The sequence below is a fragment of the Grampus griseus genome (genome assembly GCF_964374135.1).
Source record: "Grampus griseus genome assembly, chromosome: 5".
Taxonomy (NCBI): Eukaryota; Metazoa; Chordata; class Mammalia; order Artiodactyla; family Delphinidae; genus Grampus; species Grampus griseus.
Window position 1 is genome coordinate 33,082,871 of NC_138998.1, and position 27,198 is coordinate 33,110,068.

Here is a 27,198-nt window from a genome sequence, read left to right on the forward strand (position 1 = left end):
ATACATATTCTCTCCACCTTGCTTTTTAACTCAACAATATATCCTTGAAGTGATCATTCCATAATAGTTACAGAGCTATTCCTCATACCTTTTGTGGATTTATCATTGCATATTCAACTAGTCCCCTATTGATAGGTATTTGGGTTGTTTCCTGTCTTTTGCCATTATTCGTAGGATTGAAATAAATAGTCTTATGCATACTTCTTTTTTATTTTTTTTTGCGGTACGCAGGCCTCTCACTGTTGTGGCCTCTCCCGTTGCGGAGCACAGGCTCTGGATGCGCAGGCTTAGCGGCCATGGCTCATGGGCCCAGCCGCTCCGCGGCATGTGGGATCTTCCCGGACCAGGGCACGAACCCGTGTCCCCTGCATCAGCAGGCGGACTCTCAACCACTGCGCCACCAGGGAAGCCCTTATGCATACTTCTTGTTCACGTTTTTGCCAATGTGTCATTGGGAGAGATTCTTAGAAGTGGGATTGCTGGATCAAATTCAATATACATAAATGCATATAAATTTGTCTAGAAATTGCCGAATTCTTCCTACAAGTGGTTGCAACATTTTCTATTCCCATCAGTACTGTCTGAACTTCCCTGGAGCTTCACCAACAAAATAGATTGACATATTTGTGGAGTTTTGCCAATCTGATAGGTGAAAATGGTATCTCAGGTAGGTTTTGTTTTATTTTTGTATTTCTCTATCATGAGTGAAGTTGAGCAAACTTTTGTATGGTTAAGAACCATTTTCATTTAATTTTAATTTCAAATGTCTCTTTATATCTCTAGCTTATTTAAAAATGAGAGTGTTGCTAGCTTTTTTTTTTAAACCTCAAATTTTAAATGCTGTTTATAGAATAGGGATATTAACACTTTATATTCTAAGTTGCAAATACTTCTTTTTTAGTTTGCCATATATCTTTCAGTTTTGCTTATGGTGTTATATGGCAATGTAAAATTTAAAAAAATTTTGGTAATCAAATTCATCAGTATTTTAAAAAATCAATAAATTGCTTTTAGATTTTGAATTGTATCAAGAACGAATGTTCCCACAGCCAAGTTATAAAGGAATTTAGCTTTGTATGGCTTCCTCTTTTTCTTTTTATTAATTTATTTATTTTTGGCTGCACTGGGTCTTCGCTGCTGCACGCGGACTTTCTCTAGCTGCAGTGAGCGGGGGCTACTCTTCATTGTGGTGCACAGTCTTCTCATTGCAGTGGCTTCTGTTGTTGCAGAGCACGGGCTCTAGGCGTCGGGGCTTCAGTAGTTGTGGCGCATGGGCTTAGTTGCTCCGCGGCACATGGGATCTTCCCGGACCAGGGCTCGGACCATGTCCCCTGCATTGGCAGGCAGATTCTTAACCACTGTGCCACCAGGGAAGCCCCACGGCTTCCTCTTTTACATTTAAATCTAGGATGCATTTAGAATTGATCCTAGAATACAGTGAGGGATGGATCCTATTTTATTATTTTCCTTATGACTATCCAGTTTCCTGAATACCACTTGCTGAAAAGTCCTCCATTGGTTTCAGACGCTGCCTTTAACAATACTAAATTTCCATATACAGTGGGTCCTACTTTTAAATTTTGTTTTAAGTTCCATTGGCCTTCCTATCCCTCATGTACTTTAATGCTTTAATGATCGAGACTTTCTAGTATGTTTTATTATCTGGGAGTGCTTTCCCTTCCCCTTGCTCTTCTTTTTTTAGTTTTTCTTCTTGGCTCTTCTTGCCTTTTTGTTCTTAAAAATGAAGTTTATGATAAGCCCATCTACTGCTAAGAAAAAACAACTGTGGTATTTTAAAAATTAGGATTGCCTTAAATTTATAAATTAATACAGAGAACTGACATCTTTATACTATTGAGTCTTTATATTTGAGCACATGGTATTTCTTTCCATTTGTATCTTTCAGGAGGGTTTTATTGTAGTCTCATATAGATTTTGGACATTTTAAAAAATATTTATTCATTTTATTCATTTCTTTTCTTTTTTAAAAAATTTATTTATTTATTTGGCTGCATTGTGTCTTCGTTGCTGGGCAAGGGCTTTCTCTAGTTGCAGTGAGTGGGGGTTACTCTTTGTTGTGGTGTGTGGGCTTCTCATTGTGGTGGCTTCTCTTGTTGCAGAGCACGGGCTCTAGGCACGTGGGCTTCAGTAGTTGTGGCATGCAGGCTCAGTAGTTGTGGCGCATGGGCTTAGTTGCTCCATGGCATGTGGGATCTTCTCAGACCAGGGCTCGAACCCATGTCCCCTGCATTGGCAGGCAGATTCTTGACCACTGCCCCACCAGGGAAGTCCCATTTATTTTCTTCTTTTTTTTTTTGGCTGCATTGGGTCTCAGCTGTGGCGTGGGCTCCTCATTGTGGCACGCAGACTTCTCTCTAGTTGTAGCGTGTGGGCTTTTCTCTAGTTGTTGCATGTGGGTTTTCTCTCTCTAGTTGTTGTGCAAGGGGTTCAGGGTGCGTGGACTCTGTAGTTGTGGCATGCGGGCCCTTCAGTTGAGGCATGCGAGCTCAGTAGTTGTAGAGTGTGGGCTTAGTTGCCCCGTGGCATGTGGGATCTTAGTTCCCTGACCAGGGATCGAACCCACATCCCCTGCATTGGAAGGCGGAGTTTTTACCACTGGACCACTAGGGGAGTCCCAGACATGTCGTGTTAAGTTTATTTAAAGGTATTTCATTTTATTTTTTGCTATCATAAATGAGATTTTCTCTTCCCATTATATCCTTTCTTGTTGTTTATAGATATGAGGGGCATTGATCTTTATTTCTTTTTATAACTTGCTACTTTACTAAAATCATATTATTGTTTGTTGTAAAATTGTCACATGGAACCTTTTGGGCTCTCCAGAAAGACCAGCATTTTCCCTTTTTTGTTCCAGTTCTTGGTGCTTTCCAATCACTTTCTCTTCTCTGATCGCATTGACTACTACCTCTGACCAATGTTCCGTAGTAGTAGAGATAGTACACATCCCTTTCTTTTTAATTTCTGTAGGAAGGGCACTAGTGTTTTCTTCTCAGAGACAATTTATGATTCAAGAGAGTCTCCAAACATCCTCATTATCCAGATGAGGTATCAAGATGCAGAGATCAAGGAAGAACTTGCCTCGAGGTCATGTGAGGCCTGAGTTTGACCTCAGGGCTCTCTGGTTTCATAATCCCCAGTCTTTGCAGCACACCCTCTGTTTTTAATTATCTAGATTCCTCTGTCCCTTTCCTCAACACGGACCTCATATTTTAACAGATCTTAAGAGATTTAAGAGTGGCTGAGCTCCGCGTATGGGAAGGGCACAGAGGCCCCGAGTAACAGGACTCAGTCTCTCCCCTAATTTCTTTAGCAATTCTGCTCCCTCCCAGACACTCTATGCAGCAAAAACAAGAGCCCCCAGGAAACCACCTTTCTTAGAAAGCAGCTTACTGACCACCTGTATTACTCAGTCAAGAGCCTCAAGCCTCCTTCCCCTCCCCTGCTCCGTCGGAGGATTTTTTCAGTCTTACACAGCACTCTCCCTCAGAGGAATTCTCAATATATTTTTCTCTGTATGGTTACATTTCTAATGATACTTCAGTGTCCCTTATAGACCGGCTAACAGAGTAACTATCTTACTGGCCTCCTCTCACTAAAGAAATTGTATTTCTTGAGCAGTAGACTGCGTGGTTTGTCTTGGGTAAATGCATTCAAGCTTTTGCAGGCTCTAAAACTGCTCAGTTCTTTCTCCCTCCCCCTTTCAGGGACACCAGGTTGTGAATCACAACAATGACCCTGTTGCCTTTCATTTTATTCAGAGGGGAGGATTCTTCTCGTATCTTTTATTTAAAAACCTGCTAGGACCACAAGTGCTGTGGGGAGAGAAACCTGGCCCAGACCTAGATTGCCTAAGTTTCCAGCTATTTCCCCAAATGGGTAGATCCCCAGAGTATGGGGTCTCTTTCTCTGCAAGGGACAGAAAGTGGGACTGTGAGAGCAGGGAAAATATTCAGATCAGGCCCATTTAAAATTCTAATCCTCTTGCCTTTCAATAATTTTGATTTCTCCTGTACTCCAGCTGACAGCCTCTGCTGTTGGAGGTGTAAGCCACTGGTTTCTCCCATGGAGACCCCTAAATTCGATGGAGATTTAAGCCGCCACGTTCCCTTTTCTTTCCCAGGCAGCATCTCCGCGGACCTGGCCTCCGCCCGCTCCGTGTGCTTTAAGACTCTGTGGCTGCACCTCCTCTGTCCCCATTCTCCTTTTATCTGCAGCTCCGAGGAAGGGAGGCTGCTAATTCCAACCTTGTGTTTGACCTGTTTGAGGATGAAAGGGCCTGATGTTGCTGCCAGAGCTTATTATCAGTATTATTCACTTGGCAAGAAAAGTCAGAGCACTCAGCAAAGCCAGAGAGGGAAAGGACCACCTTTTGCCCGAGCAGTGGGCTGGTGCCCAGGTCCTCCTTGGCCTCTGTGGCCACCACCTGGGAATTCTTCCGTTTTTACTGCTTAGTAGAAGTATCAATAGCTGAGAGGGTCTAACAGAGCTGAGTCACAGAGAGAGAGAGAGATTTGGACTTGAAAAGGAACTTCATATACATTTAACTCTAACTAGGACCAGCTCCATAATTTGTGGGTCTCAGTACAAAATGAAAATATAGAGCTCCGTGTTCAAAAAGCAGGAGAAAGGGGGCCTTTAAAGGTACTAAAATTTTCCTTTCCTCCTGGTTTTTCTCTTGACCTATCATGGTCATTTTTGCTGTTTAATCTTGCAATCCCTTGAGCATAGGGATAGTCAAGGGGCAGGTGCAACCCTCAAAGGCACCCAGGGGGCTGTGCCACATGATTTGGGGCACAGTGTGGCCCACTACTAAGGGATTACCCTTCCTGCCAGCCACTGGACTGAGGTGCCAGGCCCTGGCCAGGGATGGGGAAGTCCAGCCAGGCATCTCCCTTTCCTATAGACTGGCCACCCTAATCCATGGGGGACAGGAGACCCCCAAGAGTACTGAACCTCAGTGCTACTCTGTAGGCATCTGGATCTAGTGTAGGCCAAGAGGCTCACCCTTTCCCTGTCAGTTGCCTGCTGAGTGCACCATGGTGCTGCCAGCCCTGGATCTGCGCCCCACCCAACATGCCACCCTGACCCTCCCCGCCTCTGTGACCAGGCCTCTGCTGGGGGTGGGGCAAGGCGGGGAAGGTCAGATGAGGCCTTGGGTTTCCAGGGGTCTTGGGACCTGGCTGTCCCAGGGAGACAGGGACCCTGTTTGAGCCAAGACTCCAAGTTCCTGACACACGCTTCATCATGCCATTGGAGTTCACTTACAAAATACAGATTTAAAGATACAGCTAGTGAGAGTTTCAAGATGGTGGCTACTGAGTCTTAAATCCCAACTTTGGGGTCCTTCAGAGCTCAGGTTCCATAGGGCTGTACTCGGCCCATACCCGTGAAGCTGACCCTGACTCTGACCCTAGTTCTTCCAAGGCTCACAAACCTATACAGTGAAAGAGGATGGAGACAATTTCCTCAGGCTGCTTTCCCGACCCTGCTATGGTGTGAACCCCTGAGTCCCCGTTCTGGGCTGCTTTCCATGCTGTGGCTTTTCCCACAGTGGCAACAATCTCTTTCCCCCTCTCACCTTTGTTTTTCTGAATATGTGCCTTTGTCTCCTCATGGTTGGTGGGTGAAAGCTCTTGGTGGGGGTGGGAGAGGCCCCTTCCCAGAAAGGCTCTGGGAGCTCTCAGTTAACACTGCCCTGTCCCCTTCCAACCTTTTGTTCTCTTTTCACAAACAGCTACAGAAGTGTTGGACATAAAAGGAAATCATGCTTGTCACTTGTTCTGAACTTCCCCATGGCTCCTGCAGCCTGGTTTGAGAATGTGCCGCTGAAATGGACTTCCAGCCCAACCTGCTCTTGGGAGACAGAGGTCCCTGTTGGATTTTGTTAGGGGCCCAGGCCAAGGAGGAGGTGACGTGTCTCTCTAGGTGCCCAACCACCATTCAGCCCCTTCAGGGCTCAGTAACTGAGAGCTTGATCCCAGGCCTCAAGCACAGTGCTGGTCCTGAGGAGTCAAAGGTCAGGGAGGGCTTCACAGTAGAGGTGCCACTGAACTGGATTGAAGGGTGAGGAGTTCTGCTGGGTGCACAAGGGCGGGGAGGGGGTTGCAGGTGGAGGAAAATGGGCTTCCAAGGGGCGAGGGTAAGGGAGCGTTGTGAAGGGTAAGGAATGCGGGGGCAGGTGTTTGGAAAGATGGGCAGGAAGCTCCAGGCCAAGAAGTCCAAGTGAGGGCAGAGGAACAAGAGTTTTCGGCTTCTGGATCCCAGCAACCGCCAGCACGTGTGGCTGCCTCTGAGACTCCGTGAGGAGGAGGCGGCCCTTCCAGAAATAAATGGGCTGTGGAGGTGCGGGGGGCTGAGCTCTAGGCCGGGAACGGGGAGAGGGCCTGGGGGGGTGTTGGGTCCTTCCAGGGCAGGGAGGCAGTGGGGCCTGCCCCTCAGTGGGAAGGGTGTTGTTTCTCAGTGCCCAGAAGTTGGGCCTACCATTTGGGGACAGAGAGGGCTTAGGAGGGAGCTGTCTCCCCAGGTTCTTGGGTGACGAGAGGACACTGTTGGTGGTGAGGGGGAAGGAGTCCTGCTAATAAGGCCCTGAAGGGAGCCATGGCTCCAACAGCAAGCCCTTGGCCAGAGGCCCAGCCCCCGGGGGCAAGTGCTCTGACTGAGGATGCCACACTGCACGTGCACAGCCCCTTTTCACATCTTATTTCATTTCATGCTCATAGCGGCCCATTCTACTGGTGAGGTGTTCGTCCATTTCAAAGACGGGGAAAGGGAGACATGGAGCAGATGAGCGGGTGGTCCATGTGAGTGGCAGAACCAGGATTTGAAGGGAGGTCCCGCTCATCATTGAGCATCGATTGTGTACGTGGCTCTAGGTATCCGTAGTGCCAGGAATGTATTTCTAGGCTGTTAGTCACTGATTTTACTAAATACATTACATTCAGTTAACCCCCTAACAGCCCCGTGTAGCATATAAAGTGATCCCCAAATTGCAAATGAGGAAACAAGTTCAGAGAAGTTAAGTAACTGATGCAAAGCCACCCAGCTAGTAGGTAGCAGAGCCAACAAACAGCCAAATGCAGGTTCCCCTGACCCCCAGCTTGTGCCCTTTCTATTTGTCTAAGTGATCCTGGACTGTGAGGGTCTAGACATGCAAATGACACAGGACAACATGGTAGCTGCCGCAGTGGATGTATGTGCAGGCTGCCAAGCGATCACAGAAGGAGCAGGAAAGCAGCTCAGAGGAGTAGCCAGGTCGAGGGCATGTGGTGTGTTCACGGCCTCCCAGGTGGGTAGTGTGGCTAGGATGGAGGTGGCTTCCGAAGGGCCTTGTGGACTGAGCCCCGGGCTGTGGATTGTGTCCTGTTGGTTAGGAGGAGCCCAGAGGGTTTGGGGCAGGGACATAATGCAGTCAAATCGCGCATGTCCAAACGAGCATTCTGGTGATGGGGTGGAGAATACGGGTTGGAGAGCAGGTATCAGCAAAGCCATCTTAGAGCCAAATGTGGGTCCGTTTTGCAACAGCAACAGAAAAGAAATCGTGTGTCTATCTCAGATATGTAGAATTTTCTTTTCTCTTTGATGGAGCAGAGCTAAACATGGCTGGAGGACTGGGCTGTGTGATACAGAAATAACTCCACTTTATAGGTTGTTCTAACTGTATCTTCAAGTCCATGTTTTATAAAAGAGGAAAAAGAGAACTCTGTATTCATACCTAGAATCTCACTTAGAGTCACCTGAAAGGAAAATGACCCCCATTCGGGGGCTGACTGTCTTGGCATCCAGCCCACAGCACTGTGCCTGTACTGCTCTCACTGTGCACCTCTCTAATCTGTAGCCTACCTGCAGGCAGGACCTATGCAACTTATTTATCTATATGGACTTGCTGGAATACCCACAGCGTTATTATACCCATTTTACAGATAAGGAAACTGAGGCTCAAAGAAGTTGGGTAAGTTGCCCAAACCTCTGGAGCCAGACCAAGTCAGTCTCTGTTGAGTATGGACTAGGTTTTGTGGTCATACTTTTTGACCTAGAAAGTGGGATGCCTGACCTCTTGTGAAAAGTCAGTGTGACATCTGAGTGCAAGAAATTGTCTGGCAAATGCTGAAATATTGGAATATTCCAATATCGAAATATTGGAATAGGGGCGTTCTGGTGGTTTACAGGATACAAATATTTGGAATCAGCACTGTTGGAGAGAATCCTGGAGGAATGGCTGTCTGAGATTTGCCAGCTTTAAGGCCCCGGACTGCTCTAAGATGGTTCTCCTCACAGCATAGATGGATGCAAGCAGAACAGCAGCTCTGGGGAAAAGCCAGGAGGACAGTGTTGGGTGTCATGCGTACTGTGCTGTCAGCTAGGCACCAGCTGGTGGTGGCGGAGAAGCATCCTGGGGTGAAGTGGGAGGCAGGAGGGGCAAGTGGGGAGCCCCTGAGTCTGTGTGCCCAGCATCACCCAGCCACACACAAATGAAGGTCCGTGAGCTCCCCCCGTGGGCTGCGTGCTGGGTGCCCCAGGGTGCGAAGGGTCTGAGCTGGCAGTTCCTGGCTGGGCTAGAGGCTGATTTAGCTCAGAGGGATGCCAAGGCCAGCATTTGTGGGAGCGGGGGAGGAGAGAAGCCAGCCACCCACAAAGAGACAGGTGAGCTGTACAAAGCTGGCTGTGGCTCCAGCGTCAGAACCACAGGCTGCAGGCAGATGTGACAGATGAGCTTAGCACCCTGGAGAGAAGGTCCTGACCAAGTAAGGGACAGAGAGGAAACCTCTGTGCCCTGCCCTGGCCAATAAGGTAGCCACTGGCCACATGTGGCTATTTAAATTTAAATGAATGAAAATGAAAGAAAAATGTTAACTCCTCAGTCTCATTAGCCACAGGTCAAGTGCTCAATAGCCAGAGGTGGCTGGTGGCTACCAGACTAGACAGTGAGTATATAGGACATTTCCATCATTGCAGAAGTTCTCTTTGAATGTAAACGATCTCATTAATATTTTTATATTGATTACATGTTGAAATAACATTTAAAATATTTTGAGTTAAATAATATATAGTAATATTAACCTCACCTGTTTTTTTTTTTACTTTTATTACTGTGGGTAGTAAACTTGTCAATTACCTGCATGGCTCAGATTTCTACGGGACAGCCCTGTATAAATGGATACAGGAACACACCTCCATTTAGCTATTGTTTTTTTTTTGTTTGTTTGTTTTACATCTTTATTGGAGTATAATTGCTTTACAATGGTGTCTTAGTTTCTGCTTTATAACAAAGTGAATCAGTTATACATATACATATGTTCCCATATCTCTTCCCTCTTGGTGTCTCCCTCCCTCCTACCCTCCCTATCCCACCCCTCCAGGCGGTCACAAAGCACCCAGCTGATCTCACACCAGTCAGAATGGCCATCATCAAAAGATCTAGAAACAGTAAATGCTGGAGAGGGTGTGGAGAAAAGGGAACACTCTTGCACTGCTGGTGGGAATGTGAATTGGTACAGCCACTATGGAGATCAGTACGGAGGTTCCTTAAAAAACTACAAATAGCTATTGTTTTTAATGCCACATCCATTCAGTGGTATTCCATTTGACGATGGCTGTAAAAACCCGTTCTTAACACAAAGGTTACAGAGTCAGCCCAGGCTGATGGGACAAATGCAAGCTTTGGACCTGGAAAAATTCAGGTTCAAATCTCAGCTCCATCTCCCGACTGGCTGTGTGATTTTGGGCACATAACTTCTTTGCGCCTCAGTTTTTTCATCTAAGATTGCAATCAGTGAATGAGCCTCTGCACAGCATTGCTTTGAACCCTAGAGGAGATAGTGCCTGCACAGGGCCTGGCGTGGGCTTGGCCCCGAGTACATCTCAGTAAATTGTGGGCCCTGTTATTCTTGTTATCGTCATTAACGGTTTTAGCATGGAAGCGTAAGGGGTTAGGGTCAGTCTCTCTGGCCTCAGACCACTCACTTCCCTGCCCCCTGCCTCGGCACCCTTGCTCTCTGATAATGACCCTCCAGAGGTGCAGCAGGCAGCTGTCAGCATCCTCTCCCAGGCACTCACCTGCTGGCAGCTGCTGGTCCATGAGGCCCGGAGGGCACTGCAGCTCTCCGAGCGCGTGGCCTTGCTGTCCAGGTGCATCCGCAGCTGTGCCTCCAACTCCTGGCTGATTTTCTCAAGGGCGTGCACCTTGGCCATGTATTCCACCAGGCAACCCCCCAGGTCCTCGATGGCACTGAGGTCTCTCTCCAGGCCTGGAGCGGGTGCCGTGGCCAGGCCTGAGCTCCGCAGGCCCTGCAGGAAGACGCTGCTGATGCCCAGGGCCCGGCGGGTCACGCGGGCACCCAGGCCACCTGTGCACCCACTGGGTGTCATCCCTACATAGACCCTGGGTGTTCGGGCAAGACCACCCACGGCAATAGTCCTGGAGGCTGGGAGGCTATCCAGGGAGGATGATGACTGTGCTCCCCTGAAGGGTGCCTTGTGCCGCTGAAGCGGCATGCTGGAGCTGGCCCCCGCGGGCGCTTCCACCACCACTCGCCTTGTGCTCATCGCCCCTTCTGCCTCTGCTGTGCCTGGTGGGTTTGCAGAGCCCAGTGGCTTTTGGTTTCCAGCCCCAGCGTCCCCGTGACTTGGCCTCTCTGGCAGCTTCCCTGTGCCAGGGCTGCTTTGTCTGCTGTTTTCCATGAGTTTCCACCATTCACCAAGCTGAAAGGGAAACGGCCCCCCCAGGGCTGTGTGCAGAGAGGCCCTCAGGCGTTCTCCGCAGGGTCATGTGCAGGCTGTGTACGTGTCCTCCTAGATTTTTCTGCGGGTAGTGGGGAGGCTGGATCAGTGCAGGCTGTGAAGGTGGCTCATCTGGGCTTGTGTATTTCGCTACCTGAGAGGGCAAGGCAGGCACCCAGCAGCCCCACTTCACAGATAAGTAAACTGAGGCTCAGAGACCTTAGATCACAAGTGCAGCGAGTGGCTGAGCCAGGACTGTCTCCAGGTGTTCCAGGGCTGATGTCAGGGATCTCCAGCCTTATCTGTGTTGCGTGTGTGACTGTGGAGGTGTGCCTGCAGATGGCTGTGAACCAGCCTTGGTGGGAGGCAGCCCCAGGGACTCCAGAGAAACAAAGTAAGCCTGTTGCTTCCTTCACGCCCCCTCCCTCAGTCCCGGCAGCAGCTTCAGGTCCCTCGCTGGCACCTTCCTGCCCCCTCCCCCCCGCACTGTATTCATCAGCTGCTTGACCTTGGCCACACTGCTTCACCTCTCTGGACCTTATTTTCCATGCACTGGCCTGGGCTCTTAACTCTCTCATGCACTAGACAAGGGACCGTGGGCAAATTCAGGTCCCACACATGTCAGGCACCTACTGTGCTCCAGATGTTCCCCACACCTCTGTTTCCCCAACTGCCAGAAAACTAGTAAATAAAAACAAAGAGGTTTTCTGGTAAGATCTTTAAGGGTGCTCCAAGTTAGGATTGGATGACACCCTCTAGACTTTAACTCATGCCCTCAGTATCCAGAAAGGATCTTGCAGCCCCCAGGATAACAAAATGGACTAAAACCCACTGCATTTAAGTTTAACCCTAGACAAATGAAGTATCCAAAACCCAGAGCTGGATATTTACCCCAGATCCTGTAATGTGGGAATGTACCTTGAGGAGAGAAGGGGAAGGGGTCAGCTGAATCCATCCAGTGCTGGGCAGATTTCCATGCTTTACTTCACTGAGTTCTCAATTCGACCTTAGGAGGTAGGTTCAGGGTTGACATGCACTGACATTTGGGCTGCACAGTGCACAACTCCAGAAGCATCTTCACATGTCCTATGATCACCTATTCTCCCTTGTGTGATGACAACCTGAGAGCTGCTGTGACTCACCCAAGGTCCCCTGTCCAGGAGGTGGCAGAGCTGGGATGAGAAGGCCTCTTCTGACTCCTAGTCCAGTGACTTATCTAGGACCCCCTCTGTCTCCCTAAACCCAGAAAACAGGGTACCTCCCAATGTCACACAGGCAGAGTTAAATATTCTGGAATATTCTATGTGCTCCTCCCTTTTTCTTTCTTCCTTCTACTTTTTCTGTTTGAAATGACATGGAAGGTACTTTATAAATATCAATGTCGGTTATATGATTATCAGATTAAGGAACCAACTTGATCACGTAAAGGCTGGCAGTGCCCCTTGTTTATTTAGATGTGGGTTCTCGCTGAGAACACCACCTCTGGTGCACCCCGAAGGCCCGTGGCGCCCATTAGTCTGTGTTATAATAACATCCTCTTAAAACAGGTGATGCTGATGGGTCCCAGGAGCTGCAGGAATTCTAGGATGCATCATCCAAGGCTAAATGAAGAGCTCAAGCCACTAATTACATTGTTTACAAAGGTGCCGTGTTTAGGCACTGTTACTCTACAGAATGGTGACACTCAGTGGCGAGGTTAACTTCAGATTTCTCTGACCAAAGGTATTTACAATACAGTCCTGAGCCCAGGGAAGGGGAGGAGGGTGTGTCTTGACACCAGTGTCTCCAAAGACCTGAAGACAAATGACTTTTGGGAGGAGAAATCCCAAACATGTTTCTAAAGAATTTTTTATCAAATGATAAATGGCTATTAGCTCATCACTCTGATAAAAATCCAACTTACTGTTAAAACAGATTAAAAAATACAGATGGACAGGCAGTGTTGGTACTGAAGGAAGACTTAAAAGTTATTTAAAAATGAAAAGAATGCAAAATGTATTAGCAACTTAATCCTCTGGCTAATAAAATAAGTTTATTTATATATACATGGTAGCTGAATTCTGTGGATAAGGAAAAATAAGTCATACATCCCACATATGTATATATAACATATGTATCTCTGATTACATATATTATATATAAATTTTACTTTTCAAACAGATTTCTTTCTCTGTATACACACACACATTGATATTTTAAATGCAATCACTGACAGAAATATTATGATAAGGTTGAAAGATCAGACAGCAACACGCTGGGAAATGAATCTCAGAGCAACACATAACCTGCTTCTTTGTGGGCTGAAGAGTCTTTGAAGACAGACAATCACCAAACTCATGTTAAGTAGGTTCACAGGACATTGAGAACACACACTTTTGAAGGCCATCTTTTTTTTTTTTTTAAAGGAAAATGTAGGAAGAAAGGAAAAAGTTATGATAAAGAGACCACAGCAATAACACGAACATATGACTCAACATTCAAGTTCAGGTCCCAATCTGACTATAAGAACATCTATATTCAAAATATACTATCAAACTATTTTTCTTTTAGAGAAAGTAAGGTCAAAGCAGTTATCTTCTCTCCCAGCCACTATACAGTAGGGATAAAATGGAGAAGCAGCCATCTCTGGAAGCCCCTCTCACATCTCTGGGGGTCCGACCCCTGTTGGCCGTGGGCCCACGGGGCAGCAGGTGACCACCGATGGAAAGAGCAGTGAGGGGAGACGTCCCCGTGACCCCCAGGCAGGCCTGCAGGGCTGAACAAGAATACAATGACATCTTCCTCCCGAGCCATCTGCTTTGGCAATCGTTATTTTAAGATCCTGGGAGGAAGGTTTAGAAAATTACAACTCCACACACCAAGGTTTCTTCCACAAACACGTTCCTCAGCGGTGTGATGTGATGGTCTTTTGAGAAAACGAAGGTGAACCCCAAAACGTTGGATCCTTGGAGCAGAGCAAGCGTTCTGAAGCTCCGGGGCTGGGATCCGCATCCAAACCCTCTCCAGAGAAGGCACGCTGTCTAATGCATTTGTGGTTGGTGGGAGGATGCAGGGATGTGCTTGGAGGGGAGCCTTCTGTCGCCCGGGAAAGCAGTCCTGCCTGGACGCTCCCTGTGTGGGCTGTCAGGGGGCGTGGCCTGAGGATGCCTCCGCGATCTCCAGCTCCTGCTTGCGTCCAAATCCCAACTGTGCCGTCGCGAGGCTCCGGGCACCCGGGAGGATGAGGTGCTCCCTCTTCCTTGTCCGCCGGTGTCCCTCTAGGTGGCGGCCCAGCTCCGTCGCTGGAGGAGGGGGCGGAAATGGGTCCCTCACATTGAATCGAGAGGAACCAGAGCTTTAAGAAGCCTCAGAGGCCGTGCACTTGGCCGTTTTAACATTAACTTGTACAAGTCGGTCTCTCCCCTCACCTGCCTGGGGCTGCTGGGACCCCCTACATGCTCAAGGACAGTTATGAAGAGAAGCAATCAATGCAACTGCTTTGCTTATAAATACCTTTATTTTATAAAGCCACGGATTGTTCTGTCAAGTTTTTTTTTTTTTAAACCACACTTATAAAAAAGATGTTGACAATTCTTAGGAAAAAAAAGCTGAAAATGTTTCTCATCAAGTCAGGGTTACACAAAGATTATATTTATAATATATATTTGTATATTGATAATTTAGAGCCGAAAGGTAGGGACTGGCAAAGCGAGGGCTGCTGCAGTTAGATTTCCGACACTTGATCGTTTCCCACAAACAGAGTTTCTTGGCAGAAGGGGTTAACGAGGACCATCCCGGTGTCTCTGTAGTCACCGTTGGCTGGGGAGCGGGGCTCCGAGAGCTGGTCCTGGGGGACAGAGGGAGCAGATGGCATGAGCTGGGTGGGGGTTATCAGGTGGCCATTCTTAAAGAAACGTACCCACGGGGACGTTTACTTCCCCTTGGGCGTGCTTGGTAAACATTAAAAAAGTTATTGAAATATAGTCAACATAACAATATTATGTGAGTTTCAGGTATACTACATAGTGATTTGACATTTACACACATTATGAAATGGTCACCACGATAAGTCTAATAACCGTGTGTCCTCATACAAAGTAATTACAATATTATCGACCATATTCCTCATGGTGTACGTTCCATCCCTGAGGCTTATTTATTAGATAACTGGAGGTTTGTTCCTCTTAATCCCCTTCACCTATTTCACTCCCCACCACAACCATTTTTCACCATCCTCCCTGCTGATGCTGGGGTACAGAGCCCTTTCTGCTCTTTTTTCAGACTTTTATAGCAGCTTCCAAAGAAGACTTCCTGCTTCCTGAATCACCTCCACCTCAGGCTGCCACTTGGGCCCCAGACTCTTCTTCCTGCCTCTTTCTCACAGACCTCTGGGAGGCCTTGCCACTTTTCTTTCCTGAACGTACCCTGTGCTTGCCCACCTCCTTCTTCTCCTGCCACCCACCTGTCAGAGCCTCCAAGGCTAATTCTACCCTCCCGAATCCTCCCATAGCCTGGTCAGAATTCTCGGCCCATTTCTTGTAGCACTAGATGTGCTGAGCTGAAGGGATCTGAATCTCTGTGTGACTGCACAATAGGTGGTGAGTGAAAAATTCAGTCGCCTACACAGCCTCAGGAGTGGAAAAGCCTAGAAACAGACAATCTGCTCGGGTCATCTGAATGGCTTTGGCTGCAGCTACCAAGGACTGCAAGCACTTGGGGGCCACAAAATGGCTGTTCTCAGACTCAGGCCCAGGTGTTAACGTAGAGAAAAAAGCCATAGTTTGTTCCAATTCTACACAACTGAAGCCTCAGAGCCTGCAGGCTATTTCAGGGCAAAGACTCAGCAGCAGGCCTAGATGTAACCAGCTTAGGCCAGACCAGCTTAGAAATGGTTTTGTTTTAAGAAGTCATGATTAATACTCTGAAGTTTATTTTTAAACAAAACATGTTATTTTTGACAAGTACATATTACTTTATGGGTAATAAGGAGAGACAGGAAGAAAGGTCATTTGTTGTAAATGTCTTTTCAGAAGACAAGAATTTCCTTCACTGTCTGGAATCAGCTGTGCGCCCATCCAAAGGGTGGATGTGGGACCAGCCGTCTAAGTAAGGAGAACAGGGCAGCATGTCAGGGAGGGGACAGAAATCCTCTTTCTCCACTGGGCTTTGGGGTTGAGCTGCGGACGGGAATTTTGGAGCCTGAGATCTGGCTTGCGGCTTTACAGTTCTCACAACGCAAGCATTCAAGGGTGAACCACATTCACCCTGCGTTTTCTACGCAGAGAAGTTACTCTGCGTAGAAAAGAGAAAGTTATGTAGAAAATAACTAAGGCAGGAAAGAAGAAAACAGAAGGAGGGGAGGGAAAAAGAAGAGAAAGCATGGAAAAGTTTCCAGGCGCCTCTGGGCGTCACAACTCTGCCCATACAGCCCAGATTCTGTTTTGTGGCTTTCATCAGCCCAGAAGGGGAGCAGGGCACTGGGGAAACTTGCTTAGGCAAAGCACTTGGCAGCCTCCAACACTGGCAGCCCGGCAGTGAGCTCATGGTCCTGTGACTGTGGTCGCTCTGTGGGTGGGCGGCAGGGCCTCTGTACCCAGGGAGGGGACAGCTGCTGTTACTGAGAATACAGCAGAACGAGGGGAGGGGGCTGGCTGGGAGGGGAGGGTGAGAAACCCACTCTAAAGCTGGCAGAGCTTCCTGCCGCTGGTGCCGCTGCAGCCTCCTGACCCTGGGGTCCTGACTGCGGCCTCTGCAAGCAGGGTACTTGTGACAGTACACTCACCGGCACTGTCCTCTAGCTTTGGTTTTCATTTACCAATTTGTAAAGAGCATATGAGGAGTTTAGGATCCAGGGTGCATGGCCCACGCTCAAAGTGGGCCAGCCCCCTGTCCAAGTTACCTATTTTTTCACTCACTGTAACAGTTCTCAGGAACACTTCTGCCACCAAATTGCACCCTGGCCACACCAAAGGTCAATGCCGTTGTGAGGCCTGTCCCTGTTTGCCCTTCAGCTAAAGCTTCTTACTGAGCGTCCACTGTGTGTCAGGCTTTGGGCTGGGTCATGGGTAAATCGTGAGTAAAGTTCACTCATGTGACAACCATTTACAGAGTACCTACCATGTGCTGGGCACTGTTCGTGGAGCTGGGTATAGGGCAGTGAACAGAGCAAACGACCCTCCTGCCCTCAGGCAGCTTATGTCGTAGTAGGTGAGATGGATGCACACCAGTCAACAGAGAGAGAAGGGTGCAATGCCAGGCAGTGAGAAGTGCTCAAAACAGGGATGGGGAGAGCAGTCAGGGAAGGCCTCCCTGAGGAGGTGGCATTGCAGCAGAGGCCTGGAGGAAGTGAGGGGTGGAGGCAGTCAGGAGAAGAGCATTTCAGGTGCCAGGACGAGCTCACTCTTGGGCTGGGGCATGTGCTCTCTGGCAGAGGGGGAGGAGGTGGGGCAGGGCCAGCCCGAGAAACGCCTGCTAAGAGGAATCTGGATTCTGTCCAAAGTGTGAACAGGGCCCCTGTGAAGCGTGGGAGCCGTGGCTGACGGGAGGTCCTGCCTTGGAAAGATCATCTGGCTGCTCTGTTTAGGACAGACCGTGGTGGGTAGCTAGTAGCGGGGAGAGCTGTTTGCAGAGCGATGGCAGCAATCCACGATTCGAGGGATGATGGCAGCCTGGACGAGGGGTCGCAGTGCAAGTGGTGAGCCCTGCTCACGTGGAGGAAGAACCAGCAGGGCCGCAGACAGACACGAGGTGGGATGTGCGAGAGGAGAAGGCGGCTGCGGTGCCATCTAATAATGAGAAACAGCAGGGGGCCTTCTGGGCGTCGGGGCAGGAGGGAGAAGCCGAGAGTTCAGTCTCGGGCTGTTGGCTGGGAGATGCCTGTAGCTGGGCACACGGGTCTGGAGCTCAGGGGAGACGGCCAGGCTAGGGCAGAACTTGGTAGTCACAGTGAGGAATGGGATTTAAAGGCATGGAGCTGAGAGGAAAGAGAAGAGAAGCAGTGTGGGAGCACTGAGCGTGCGCCCTCCCGTGACTGGAGGTCAGGGCAAGACAGGGGCCAATGACGGAGACTGAGGAGGAGCTGCGGGTGGGTGGGGAGAGCAGGACGGGATGGGGCCCAGATGCCAGCGGAGAAACATTTTGAGGAGGAAACGACCGACTGTGCCGATGCTGCTGGTAGATGGAGTAGAATGAGTGCCCAGAATGGCCCTTGGCATCAGCAATGTGGGGATAACTGGTTATTCCAGTGGGGGAAGGACATTCTACCTATAATGTCAGACCAGTAGCTGCACAATGACAACCCTGATAAGTGCCACGATGGAAAAGCACAGGAGCTGAGACCATATGACAGGAGAGTGAACCCAGCCTGGAGACAGGGAAGGCCTCTCTGAGGAAGTGACGGTTGGGCTGGGCCCTGAGTGGTGGGTAGGAGTCACTGAGGTGAACAGCGAAGGGGGTGCCAGGGAGGGACAGAAGACATGCCAGGAGAGGGAACAGCTCATGCACAGCCCTGGAGTGGGATGTAACTTGGTGCTGTAAGGGAATGAAAAGAAATGCAATGCAGCCAGAGCTTAGCAAACAAGAGGGAGAGGGCGTCACATGAGGCTGGATAGTTGGGCGGGGACTGGTCCACCTGGCAGGCCCTGAGCAGACTTTGACCTTTAACTCACCAGCAATGGGAAGCTACTGAAGGGTTCTGAGCACAGGAGTGATGTGATCACATGCCTGTTTATAAATGCTCATCTGGCTGCTGGAGGGATGAGCGGGGACGGTTCCTCCAGAAGCTCTCAGCTACCCCTGCCTTTACTCAGACGTCTGCCATCCTTCTCCAGGGCCATCTCAACTGTATCCCAGGTGACCTACTTATTTTTTGTGTGTCTGTCTGTCCTCTCATCCATTCATCCATCCACTAAACTACCCTTCCTTTCCTCCTTATACCTTCACTGACGACGTGCCCTTACCAGACCATCAGCACAATCTTTCTACAACTAGTTCACAAAAAGCGCAAAACTTTCAATGACCCTCCGCTGCCCAAGACGAAAGCACAAACTCCATTCAACCCCACCCAAGGCCGTGCCTAATCCATCTACCTTTCCAGCCGCACCCTGGCCTCTGCCCTATCTTCCGGTGGGAGTGGAAAGAGGTCTTCAGTCAGAGAGACCTGGGTCAAAGTGCAGCTCTCTCACTGGCCGGCCGGGGGATTCAGGCAAATACTCACCCTTCCAGCACCTGCACTGTGAAGCTTTCCTCCACTGGGTTCCACAGCTCTGTACCTCTCCCTGTAGCCCCCCTAGTTTGCTTTGAATGATGTCGGGGTTTGTACCTCACCCAAAATCTTGGATCCTGGGCCCCTTGAGAGCAAGCTTTCACCTTCACAGTCCCCAGAGAGTGCCTGCCCCCAAACGATCCTCAGTGAACAGTCGTTGACTTGTTCCCAGAAACCCCAAGTCCCAAGAACCATTCTTCTCAAACTTCAACGTGAGCAGAAGGCCCCCGGGGATTCTCGCTAATGCAGATGCCCACTTGGCAGGGCTGGGCGGGCTCACAGCCTCTGGGGCCACGCTGCTCGGAGGAGTGAGCCACTAACAGGTAGGCAGCTTCTCTGCTCTCTTTGGAGCCTGTGCTCTTCCCACAGCGGCAGCCCTCCCCGGGGCAGCCCCTGGTTTGGGGCTCATTACCTCAGAGGTTTCAAGGGACTGGATCTCCCTGGGAAGCTCCACGGCGTGCTTGCTGAAGTAGTCCATGGTGATGGCGTTGTTCCAGTAGCTCAGGCTGTTCTCGGGGTTGGCCGGCTTCTTCTTCTTCCGCAGGCAGCACACGGTCAGCAAGACGGCTGTTGAGAGAGTCTGTGTTAGAGAGCGGGAGGGTGGCAAGCAGGGCCAGGCAGGCCATGATGGTTACACATCCAGCCACTTGCCCTGCTCGTTGATTCGTTTGTTCATCTGCTCAACAAATATCTATAAACGCTGAGCACCTGCTTTGTGCAGGGTGCTGGGGAGAGGGGGAGAGAAGAGAAAGACAAGACTGCCCTGCTTTCATAAGCTTCCCACCTAGCATGTGGATGGAGGGGTGCACGGGGGTCAGACAATATACAAGAGAACTGTTCAAAGAAAAGAAAACGTGGCAAAGTGAGAGAGACAGCAGGGGGTAGCTGGGGGAGAGGCTCCATCATGAAAGGCTTGCCTGAGCAGTGACCTTACAGCTGAGACTGGAATTGGGGAAGAAGCTGGCCATGGGTGGAACAGGGGCAGTGTGTCCCAGGTGGAGGGAACAGCACGTGCAAAGGGCCTGAGGTGGGGACAAGCTGCCTGTGTGTGAGGAAAGAGTCTTATGGCTGGAGTGGGGTGGGTGTGGGAGAGTGAGGTGGGAGGTGAGGCCAGAGCGATGCTCAGAGGCTGCCTCCATAGGCTCAGGGGCAAGAGGCGTGGATGCAATTTTGGATACTTGTGCATGCTGCAGTGCCACCCAGTGAGTTTGCTCCAAAGAAAGGCCTTGCTCTCTCGCTGGGAGGGCTCCCAGAGCTTGGCTGCAGGGAATGGCATGCGTGCACCACATTGCACCGTGGGACTGATAAGGAGCGTTCTCAGTCAGAGCGAGAGCATGGCAGAGAGACGGGAAGAGCCCAGGGAATTTTACAAAACGAGCCTTGACTTCCACAGAGGGCAGAGGTTCACAGAGCAAATCTCTGGGCAGAGGTCTTGGACCCTGATAAAACAACTGCTCTGGCCTCATCATCATCGTCAAAAACAAATAGCTGCTAACAGTCTTATAGCATTTATGTGCCAGGTGGCTCCAAGCACTTTAGAAACATTAATTCATTTAATCCTCTACGTAACTCCATGAGGTCCCCATTTTACAGAAAGGAAAACGGAGACTCAGAGAGGTGAAGTGACTTGCCCAAGAGCAAACCCAGACATCTGGACTCCCAAGTCCATGCTCTCAACCATCTACGATTCTGCCTCACAAAGACAAGCCAAACGCTGATGTGGAGTCCGCACTGCACAGGCGGGCCTCATGCGGCCTCCACACAGCTCGATGTGCCACACTGTCTGTTCAGTCTCGGAGACTCGGGGGCCCCGGGAGGAAGCAGCACGTTTGGATGTTGCTGATGAACCAGGTATGAACAGAGTGGCTTGGACATGCTGACAGGGAAGGCTTCCGAGGTCGGAGGGTGGGGTGGCCTGTCCAGGGTCACACAGGGGAGCAGCTGATGCAATGACCAGGATGACAGGAACCTTCTTGGGGAGAAGCTGGTAAATGAAGACTGGGCACCTCCTGCCCAGGCTCCCATCACCAGAGCCCACAGGGTGGGTGAAACTCTCGGCCAGGGCTGGGCAGGGCTGTATCCAACAACCTGGCGGTGCCCATCATCGGCACTGGGGAGTGGGGGGGGCATGCTGAGCGGCCCACAAAGGCTGGTACTGTGGTGGCAATGGCCATCGGGGGGCAGTGGAGGCTATCTCTGTCTACTGCAGCCCGAAGGCTTGGCTGGCTTTGGGGGCCTGTGCACGCCAGGGTGTGGGGAAGATGCAAAAGCTGGCATCCACACAGGCTGAGACCTCAGGGCCCAGAACCGAGAGCCCTGCGGGCTGACTGGGGAATTCTGTAGCTCTTCCCTGCTGTTGGCCTTGCTGGTATCTCAACCTGAAAAGGCTTCCAGGCAAAGTCAAGAGATTGGGCAAATTTCCATTCTAGCCAATCTGCTTTGATCAAAAAGACTTCTACTTTGGTTACCATTTTTCCAGGTCCCCACAAAAAGTTTTAAAAATAGAAAGGCGATTTCTGAATATTTGAGCAAAAAGAAAGTTTAGACCGGCTGGCAGAGATTCCTTCAAGCTTTGTGGGTTTCCTCCCTTCCTTCCAAAGAGCACTTTCTTCAGCTGGTTGAAGGAGGAAGGGGTGAGGAGGGAGGCTGCAGAGTCAGCCTGAAAATCTGCTAGATTAGGGCTCACCTCCTTGTTCTACAGATGAGAAGACTGGTCCAAAGCAGCCAGCTGACTTGCCACAGGTCACAGCGAGTGGTGGGACTGGGGCGAGGCCCCAGGTCCCCTCTCCCCTTTTCTGGAGTCTTTATTCTTCAGGGTCACTACTTTTCACCCTGCTCCAGGACTGGCATGGTGAAGCAGCCCAGGGGGATTCAAGCTGGGCAAACCTAAGCCACAGGGAGAGGGCTAGGCTTCATGAACCCCCTTGCTAACCCAGGTGGGCGCAGGTTGTAGAATCCAGGTCCTCTGAGCCCCAGTCCAGTGCCCTTTGAGCCCACACTGCCCCTGCTCCGGGGCCTGGGCCTGTTTAGGATGCAGGACCAGCGGGAAGGGCTGGGGGTCAGAATGGGGAGTTCTGTCCCTAGCTTTCTCCCCCTCCCATGTTGTTAGTGCCCCCGGTCTGATTACACGTCTATCAGAGAGTTCCTGGTGCCTCTCAAACACCATTTCGCTTACATGCCAGAAGCCAGCCCAGCTGCAGGGAGAGCACGGGCTTGGAGTCCAAAAGACCTGGGTTCAAGTCTGACTCTGCTGTGAGTTACACTAGGTGTCACTTCATCACGCTGATCACTACGGACTCCACCAGGATGTAAGGAGAGTTAGAGATCATGAATGCAAAATGCTGAGCGCCCTGCCTGGTGCTTAATTAATAAGAGTTTCCTTCTTGTTCTCTCAGCATCATCCCTGAAGAGACATCCTGAAAGAAAAACTGCACTGCACGACTGTTGGGTGGTTCAAGGCCAGGCCTCCAACTGTGGCTTAGCGCTTTCATTATTTTGGGGTCTGAACTTTCATCCCAGAAAGAAAAGTACAATCAGACTTATGGAATCTCTACTCTATTCCCGGGTGCTCTACAGTCTGATTTAACCCACAAGATAGCTGCCTGAGGAAGGTGCTGGCACTCTTCCCATTCACAGAAGAGGCAACTGCAGTTCACGGAGGTTCACAGAATTGATCCTGGTTACCCAGCTAATTACTGGAGCTTGAACCCAGGTCTCTGCCACGCTGACGTTGATGGTCATTGTCCTAGCTCATCCTGAGCACTGGATGGGGCGTGCCTAAGGCAGGTGGAAGCACTGCGTAAACCGCACAGCTCCGTGCACACACAGGGCGTGAGCCACCCCTCTCCCATGCCACTGAAAGCTTCAACTGCTCTGCTTCTCCAAAGGGAGCAGCTGTCAAGACTCTCAAGGAGGTCAGTGAGATCCCTATTTCCTACAGTTTTGAAACTGGAGTGAGGGTGAAGCAAGCTCTCTCGGCTTCCCAGGCATGTCAGTGGGGAATCAGCTGTAGCTTGTCAGATGCATGACGGGAAGGAGGAGGGTTGCTGATGTGAAGATGGAGCCCAGGTACTGTGTTGACGTTTCTGGGAGGGGCCTCATTTTAGGGATGGGACCTGTTGTGCGATGGGAAATGGAAATGAGAGCGTACAGGACCCTGAGGTTGCTTTTCAAATACCTGATGAAAGTGCTCTCCATGGCCTGCTGGAGAATGCGTGGCAAATCCTGACAACAAGATGAATATGATCACTTTCTGGCCACTGCCCTCATCCGGCACCTCTCCGTGGCAGATGCTGTGATAGGACCTCAGATGTATCTGCTCTGCTGTACGTAGCAAGCCTTTGGGGAGGCTGCTGCAGCCCTGGGAGTGCCTGCTCAGCTTTCTTGCTGCAGGGGCACAGCCGAGGGACCGCTCCGGCCACCGGCCCCTGGACTCACCGCCACGTGTGTGCCGAGGCCACGCTTCCCGGGCTGCTCCCAGCCGTGGCTGACTATGCAGGCCTGTTCCTGCAGGACAGGAGACTCCCCTAACAGCCTGAGGACTACCCTCACCTGGCAGAAACTTCCTTAGGCCTGCACTGCACTGCAGGGGAGCCTCTTCCTTCCCATCCCTCTGGCCCCTTCTCCTTCCTCAGGTGCCATACCTGCACTGCGGTCTGAGGCTCTCCCTGCCTCCTCCAGCCCCTTCCTTAAGACTGCACAGGTGTTTCCCCAGTAAATCTCTTGCAGGCCTAATTCTGTTTTGGTATCTGCCTCCTGAAGGCCCTGAATTAACACAGCGGACGCTAGTCCTATTTGCACAGGTGAGAAAACACTGGCCCAAGGCTTAACCTGTCCAAGTCCCACAGGTGACGAGTTGGAGAGCTGGGGTTACGTCCAGGTGTGTCTGATTCCCAAGCCGAGGCTTCCTATCACACCAGGCTCCCTCTCAAGTGATTCACATGGGTTTAAAGTTAGGAAAGTGAGAGAGGGCAGGGAGCTCTGACATCTCAGTTTGGCCCCTCATTAGGGAGATGAGAAACCAGAGACCCTCAAGGGGGATTAGTCCAGCGGTGCCAGCCCAGCTGTGGACAGTCATTTCCCCACTTTGGAGGTTGGGGAGGAGGCCAGGGGAGGCCTCAGGATGTAGAAGGAGACCAGGCTGGACAGAGGCCATGGGCCTGGGGAAAGCAGTTTTGGGGGCTCATTGACTTCCCGGCCTGGTGGGTAGGGATGTGCCTGAGGAAGCTCCAGGAGGTTCCTGCAGGGGACGCTGGTCAGGAAGCACAGGGAACAGCTGTGAGAGTGCGGCCACGGCACTCTGGTCCAACCTCGGGGACACCCCCAGACAAGCCTGCCTTGTCCAAAGGCTTCCCCACTTCCTTCAATTGGCTCATAAGCCCCAAGGAGACAACCTCCTTGTCAAACTTCCTTCCTGTTCTAGTCTCTTCTATTCTTTTTACTGGAAAAGCACTTCGGACCCAGGTTTTTTAATATAATAACTACAAAGTCATTGGGGTCTGTGAGTAAAAGGTACACAGATACATTCAGCTTTCAGTAACATTCACAGAACAACTGGTAATATAGCCAAGAGCCATATGGGCACAAGGATGTGTTATCTCTGAGTACTGTGCTGATGGTCCAACGGCATTTACTGTGCATCTGGAAGGAAGCCAACCTGCTCTGGGCAAGGTGCACGTGGACGCTCACAGGTCCAGGGTCAGCGAGAGGCGCTACTCTGCTTTGGACAGCTCAACTTGGACTGATGACGAACAACATGCGTAGCTGGCCTCGCTTCCTGCTTTCACCCCATATGACCCCCATCTCTTTCAAGGAGGCTGAATGACGACATTCTCAAGAATGGATGTGGCATGTGCAGGACAGGCCAGGGAACCTGGTAGAGCCACACAACTGACCTCCTGATGAAAACCCAGAGCACTGACAGCTGAGAGCGGGGGCCCCTTCAGTGCCAGGCCGAGGCTTCCAGTAGGAGGTGGTGGGCTGTGTGTCCTGATGGTGGCAGCAGAGACCAGCTCAGGAGCCACACGGCTCCCGGGACCCAGCCAAATGTGGCCTGGATCCAATCAATTTCGGTTCTCAGCACATCTGAAACTGTGTGTGGCTGTCTCCAGCATGGCTCAGGAGACAAAGCATTTCTCAGACCTGGCACAGTATACATCCAGCCGCTGTGCGGGGGTCACGATCTGGAAGGACAGGTGGAAGTGGTGACACCCCTTCTTGGGCAGGCCTGAGGCTTGCTGTGATCACCCTCTGCTTCCACCAGAAACTGGGGACTTGCCAGCCTGCCTGGCAGCCCCGGCCTCTGAAGCCTGGCTTCTGCTGAATGCAGAAAAGCAGGACCAGGGCCAGGGCTACTCTGAAAAGCCAGATGAGGAAATCTATGCATGCACTGTGCTACCAGTACAGATCGCCTGAAATATCTGGCAAAACTAGCAAAGGAGGAGACCCTTCTTTGAGGGCTGGAGAGTTTGCTTTAGGATAAATGTAGCTTCTGGGAAGGTCTGAAATACAAGGGCCCTTAGCCCTGGAAGACGTCTGCTTGCCTGATGACTCGAGCGGCGCCAGGCTATGAAAGCAGCCTGGCTAGTTACTCATCTGTGCTTCCAAAGAGCACAGCGTTCTCAAGCTGGACAAATGTCTCCTTTCTCAATGCCCCTCTCATCAGCACCTTCACAGGGTCAATGATGGTCCCACAGGACAGGGAGCTGTCTGTGGAGGCAGCTAGGCTGGAACCTTGTGGCCTGAGGATGGTGGAAATGCAAGACAGACACCAAAGGAAGCGGGGGCTGCAGTTCCTAGGGGCAATCTTCCTTTATGAAGTAATATGCTCTATCCCCGCAGCTGAAGGCTCCTGTCAGGGCCAGAAGCATTCTCACGGTGCAGTTCCAGGCTGCGTCCTTGCTCCTGTCTTGGCTGATGTTACTATGCATGGTTTAGGCAGCCCATGGGTTTTCCACTTTGCAGTAAAACCTGATCTAATCTCAACCTCAGACATAGCAAAAGGGCTGGAGAAGTCTTTTTAGAGCTGCAAACGCAGGTGGGTGTGGCCCGTGGGGGTGCAGGTGGGGAGAGGGCTCTGGCAGCCGGGGGTGTGGGGAGCCACAGCAGCCACCTCCAGGTCCCTAGTGCTGGAACGGTGCTTGGCACACAGCGGGCGCTCAGGAAATGCTGTGCTGAGTCAAACGGATTCCACCACCAGATCTGGGCTGACTCATGTGTGACTGGGACCCTGGGCAAGTCACTTCACTTGATGATTTACTCCCCACCTGTATGGTATGTTTGCTTTTTCTGTTTTGTTTTATTCCTCTGGTTAGTCTGTTTTAAGGATGAATGATTCAAAATAATGGGAACTCCCTTTGTAAACTAGAGCCTCTAGACACATGGAAAGAATGGAAAATTAGAAAGCTGTCTCTAATGTGATTACTTCTCAAATATGACCATTATTAATAATTTATTGGCTAACAGCGCTACATTTTCTCATCATTCTTCTGTTTTAGACGTGGGCAATTACAGTTTTATGAATACCTCTGTGCTTCCATGAGTGACAATACAGCTGCTTAATGAAAGAATGAAATATGCAACCTGCAAACATTTTCACTTTTCCTGCACTGGGGCCTTGAGCAGATGTAGGCCGCCTACCCCTGACATGGAAAGTTTGTTTTGCTTATCAACTAGAAGGAGACAGGGAGCTGGGAGAGATGTGGCTCCTGGAAAGAGTCCAGACTCCAGATTAAAGAGGATCTTGCCAGAGTACAGTGCCAAGCAGACATCAGCTTAATGGTAAAGGCACACACCTCCTGTGCTGACGTTTGATCGACCCACAACAGGAAAGGCTGGGAGACCTGGCTTAACAGCCTCCTCTGTGGAAAGCTTCTGGGGCTTCGTTCCCCTTGAGATTGGGCTGAGCCCATGGTGTGACGCGAAGCATTACAATCAACGGAGCTGATGCAGGACAGGATGCCCGGATGTGACCAAAGTGTCCAGAAGAGAGCAACTGCCACCTGCTCTCCTTTGTCACAGCAGGGCATGTGCAACGCTGTGCTCCCTCTGGGGAAGCAGGCGTAAACTGGAGGCTGTCAGAGGGGCAGATTGGGGCAGGGCCAGGGCCAGGGCCAGGCGGCCCTATGAAGAGACTGGATGGAACAGGGATAAGCAGCTTGGGAAAGGAAAACCTGCCCTTGAGAGCCATTTCACGTATCTCAGGGGTTGGTGGATGGACT

At 50.5% G+C, this 27,198-nt stretch overlaps 2 protein-coding genes across 2 annotated transcripts in view; both read right to left on the reverse strand.

Annotated features, from left to right (window-relative positions):
• BFSP2 (beaded filament structural protein 2) overlaps positions 1 to 10,563 on the reverse strand; it is a gene marked incomplete at both ends in the record, with an annotated part of 90,390 nt that extends 79,827 nt beyond the window's left edge. Inside the window, one exon of the mRNA XM_082655284.1 lies at positions 10,075 to 10,563. Within this exon, the coding sequence (XP_082511410.1) occupies positions 10,075 to 10,563 (489 nt within the window). The remainder of the gene's footprint in view (positions 1 to 10,074) is intronic.
• A 3,847-nt stretch (positions 10,564 to 14,410) lies between these two features.
• Positions 14,411 to 27,198, reverse strand: part of TMEM108 (transmembrane protein 108) — a 370,861-nt gene continuing 358,073 nt past the window's right edge. The window contains exons 5-6 of the mRNA XM_082655535.1: positions 19,392 to 19,546; positions 14,411 to 14,563 (exon numbers count right to left, since the gene is read on the reverse strand). Of these exons, the coding sequence (XP_082511661.1) occupies positions 14,441 to 14,563; positions 19,392 to 19,546 (278 nt within the window). The 3' untranslated portion in view covers positions 14,411 to 14,440. The remainder of the gene's footprint in view (positions 14,564 to 19,391; positions 19,547 to 27,198) is intronic.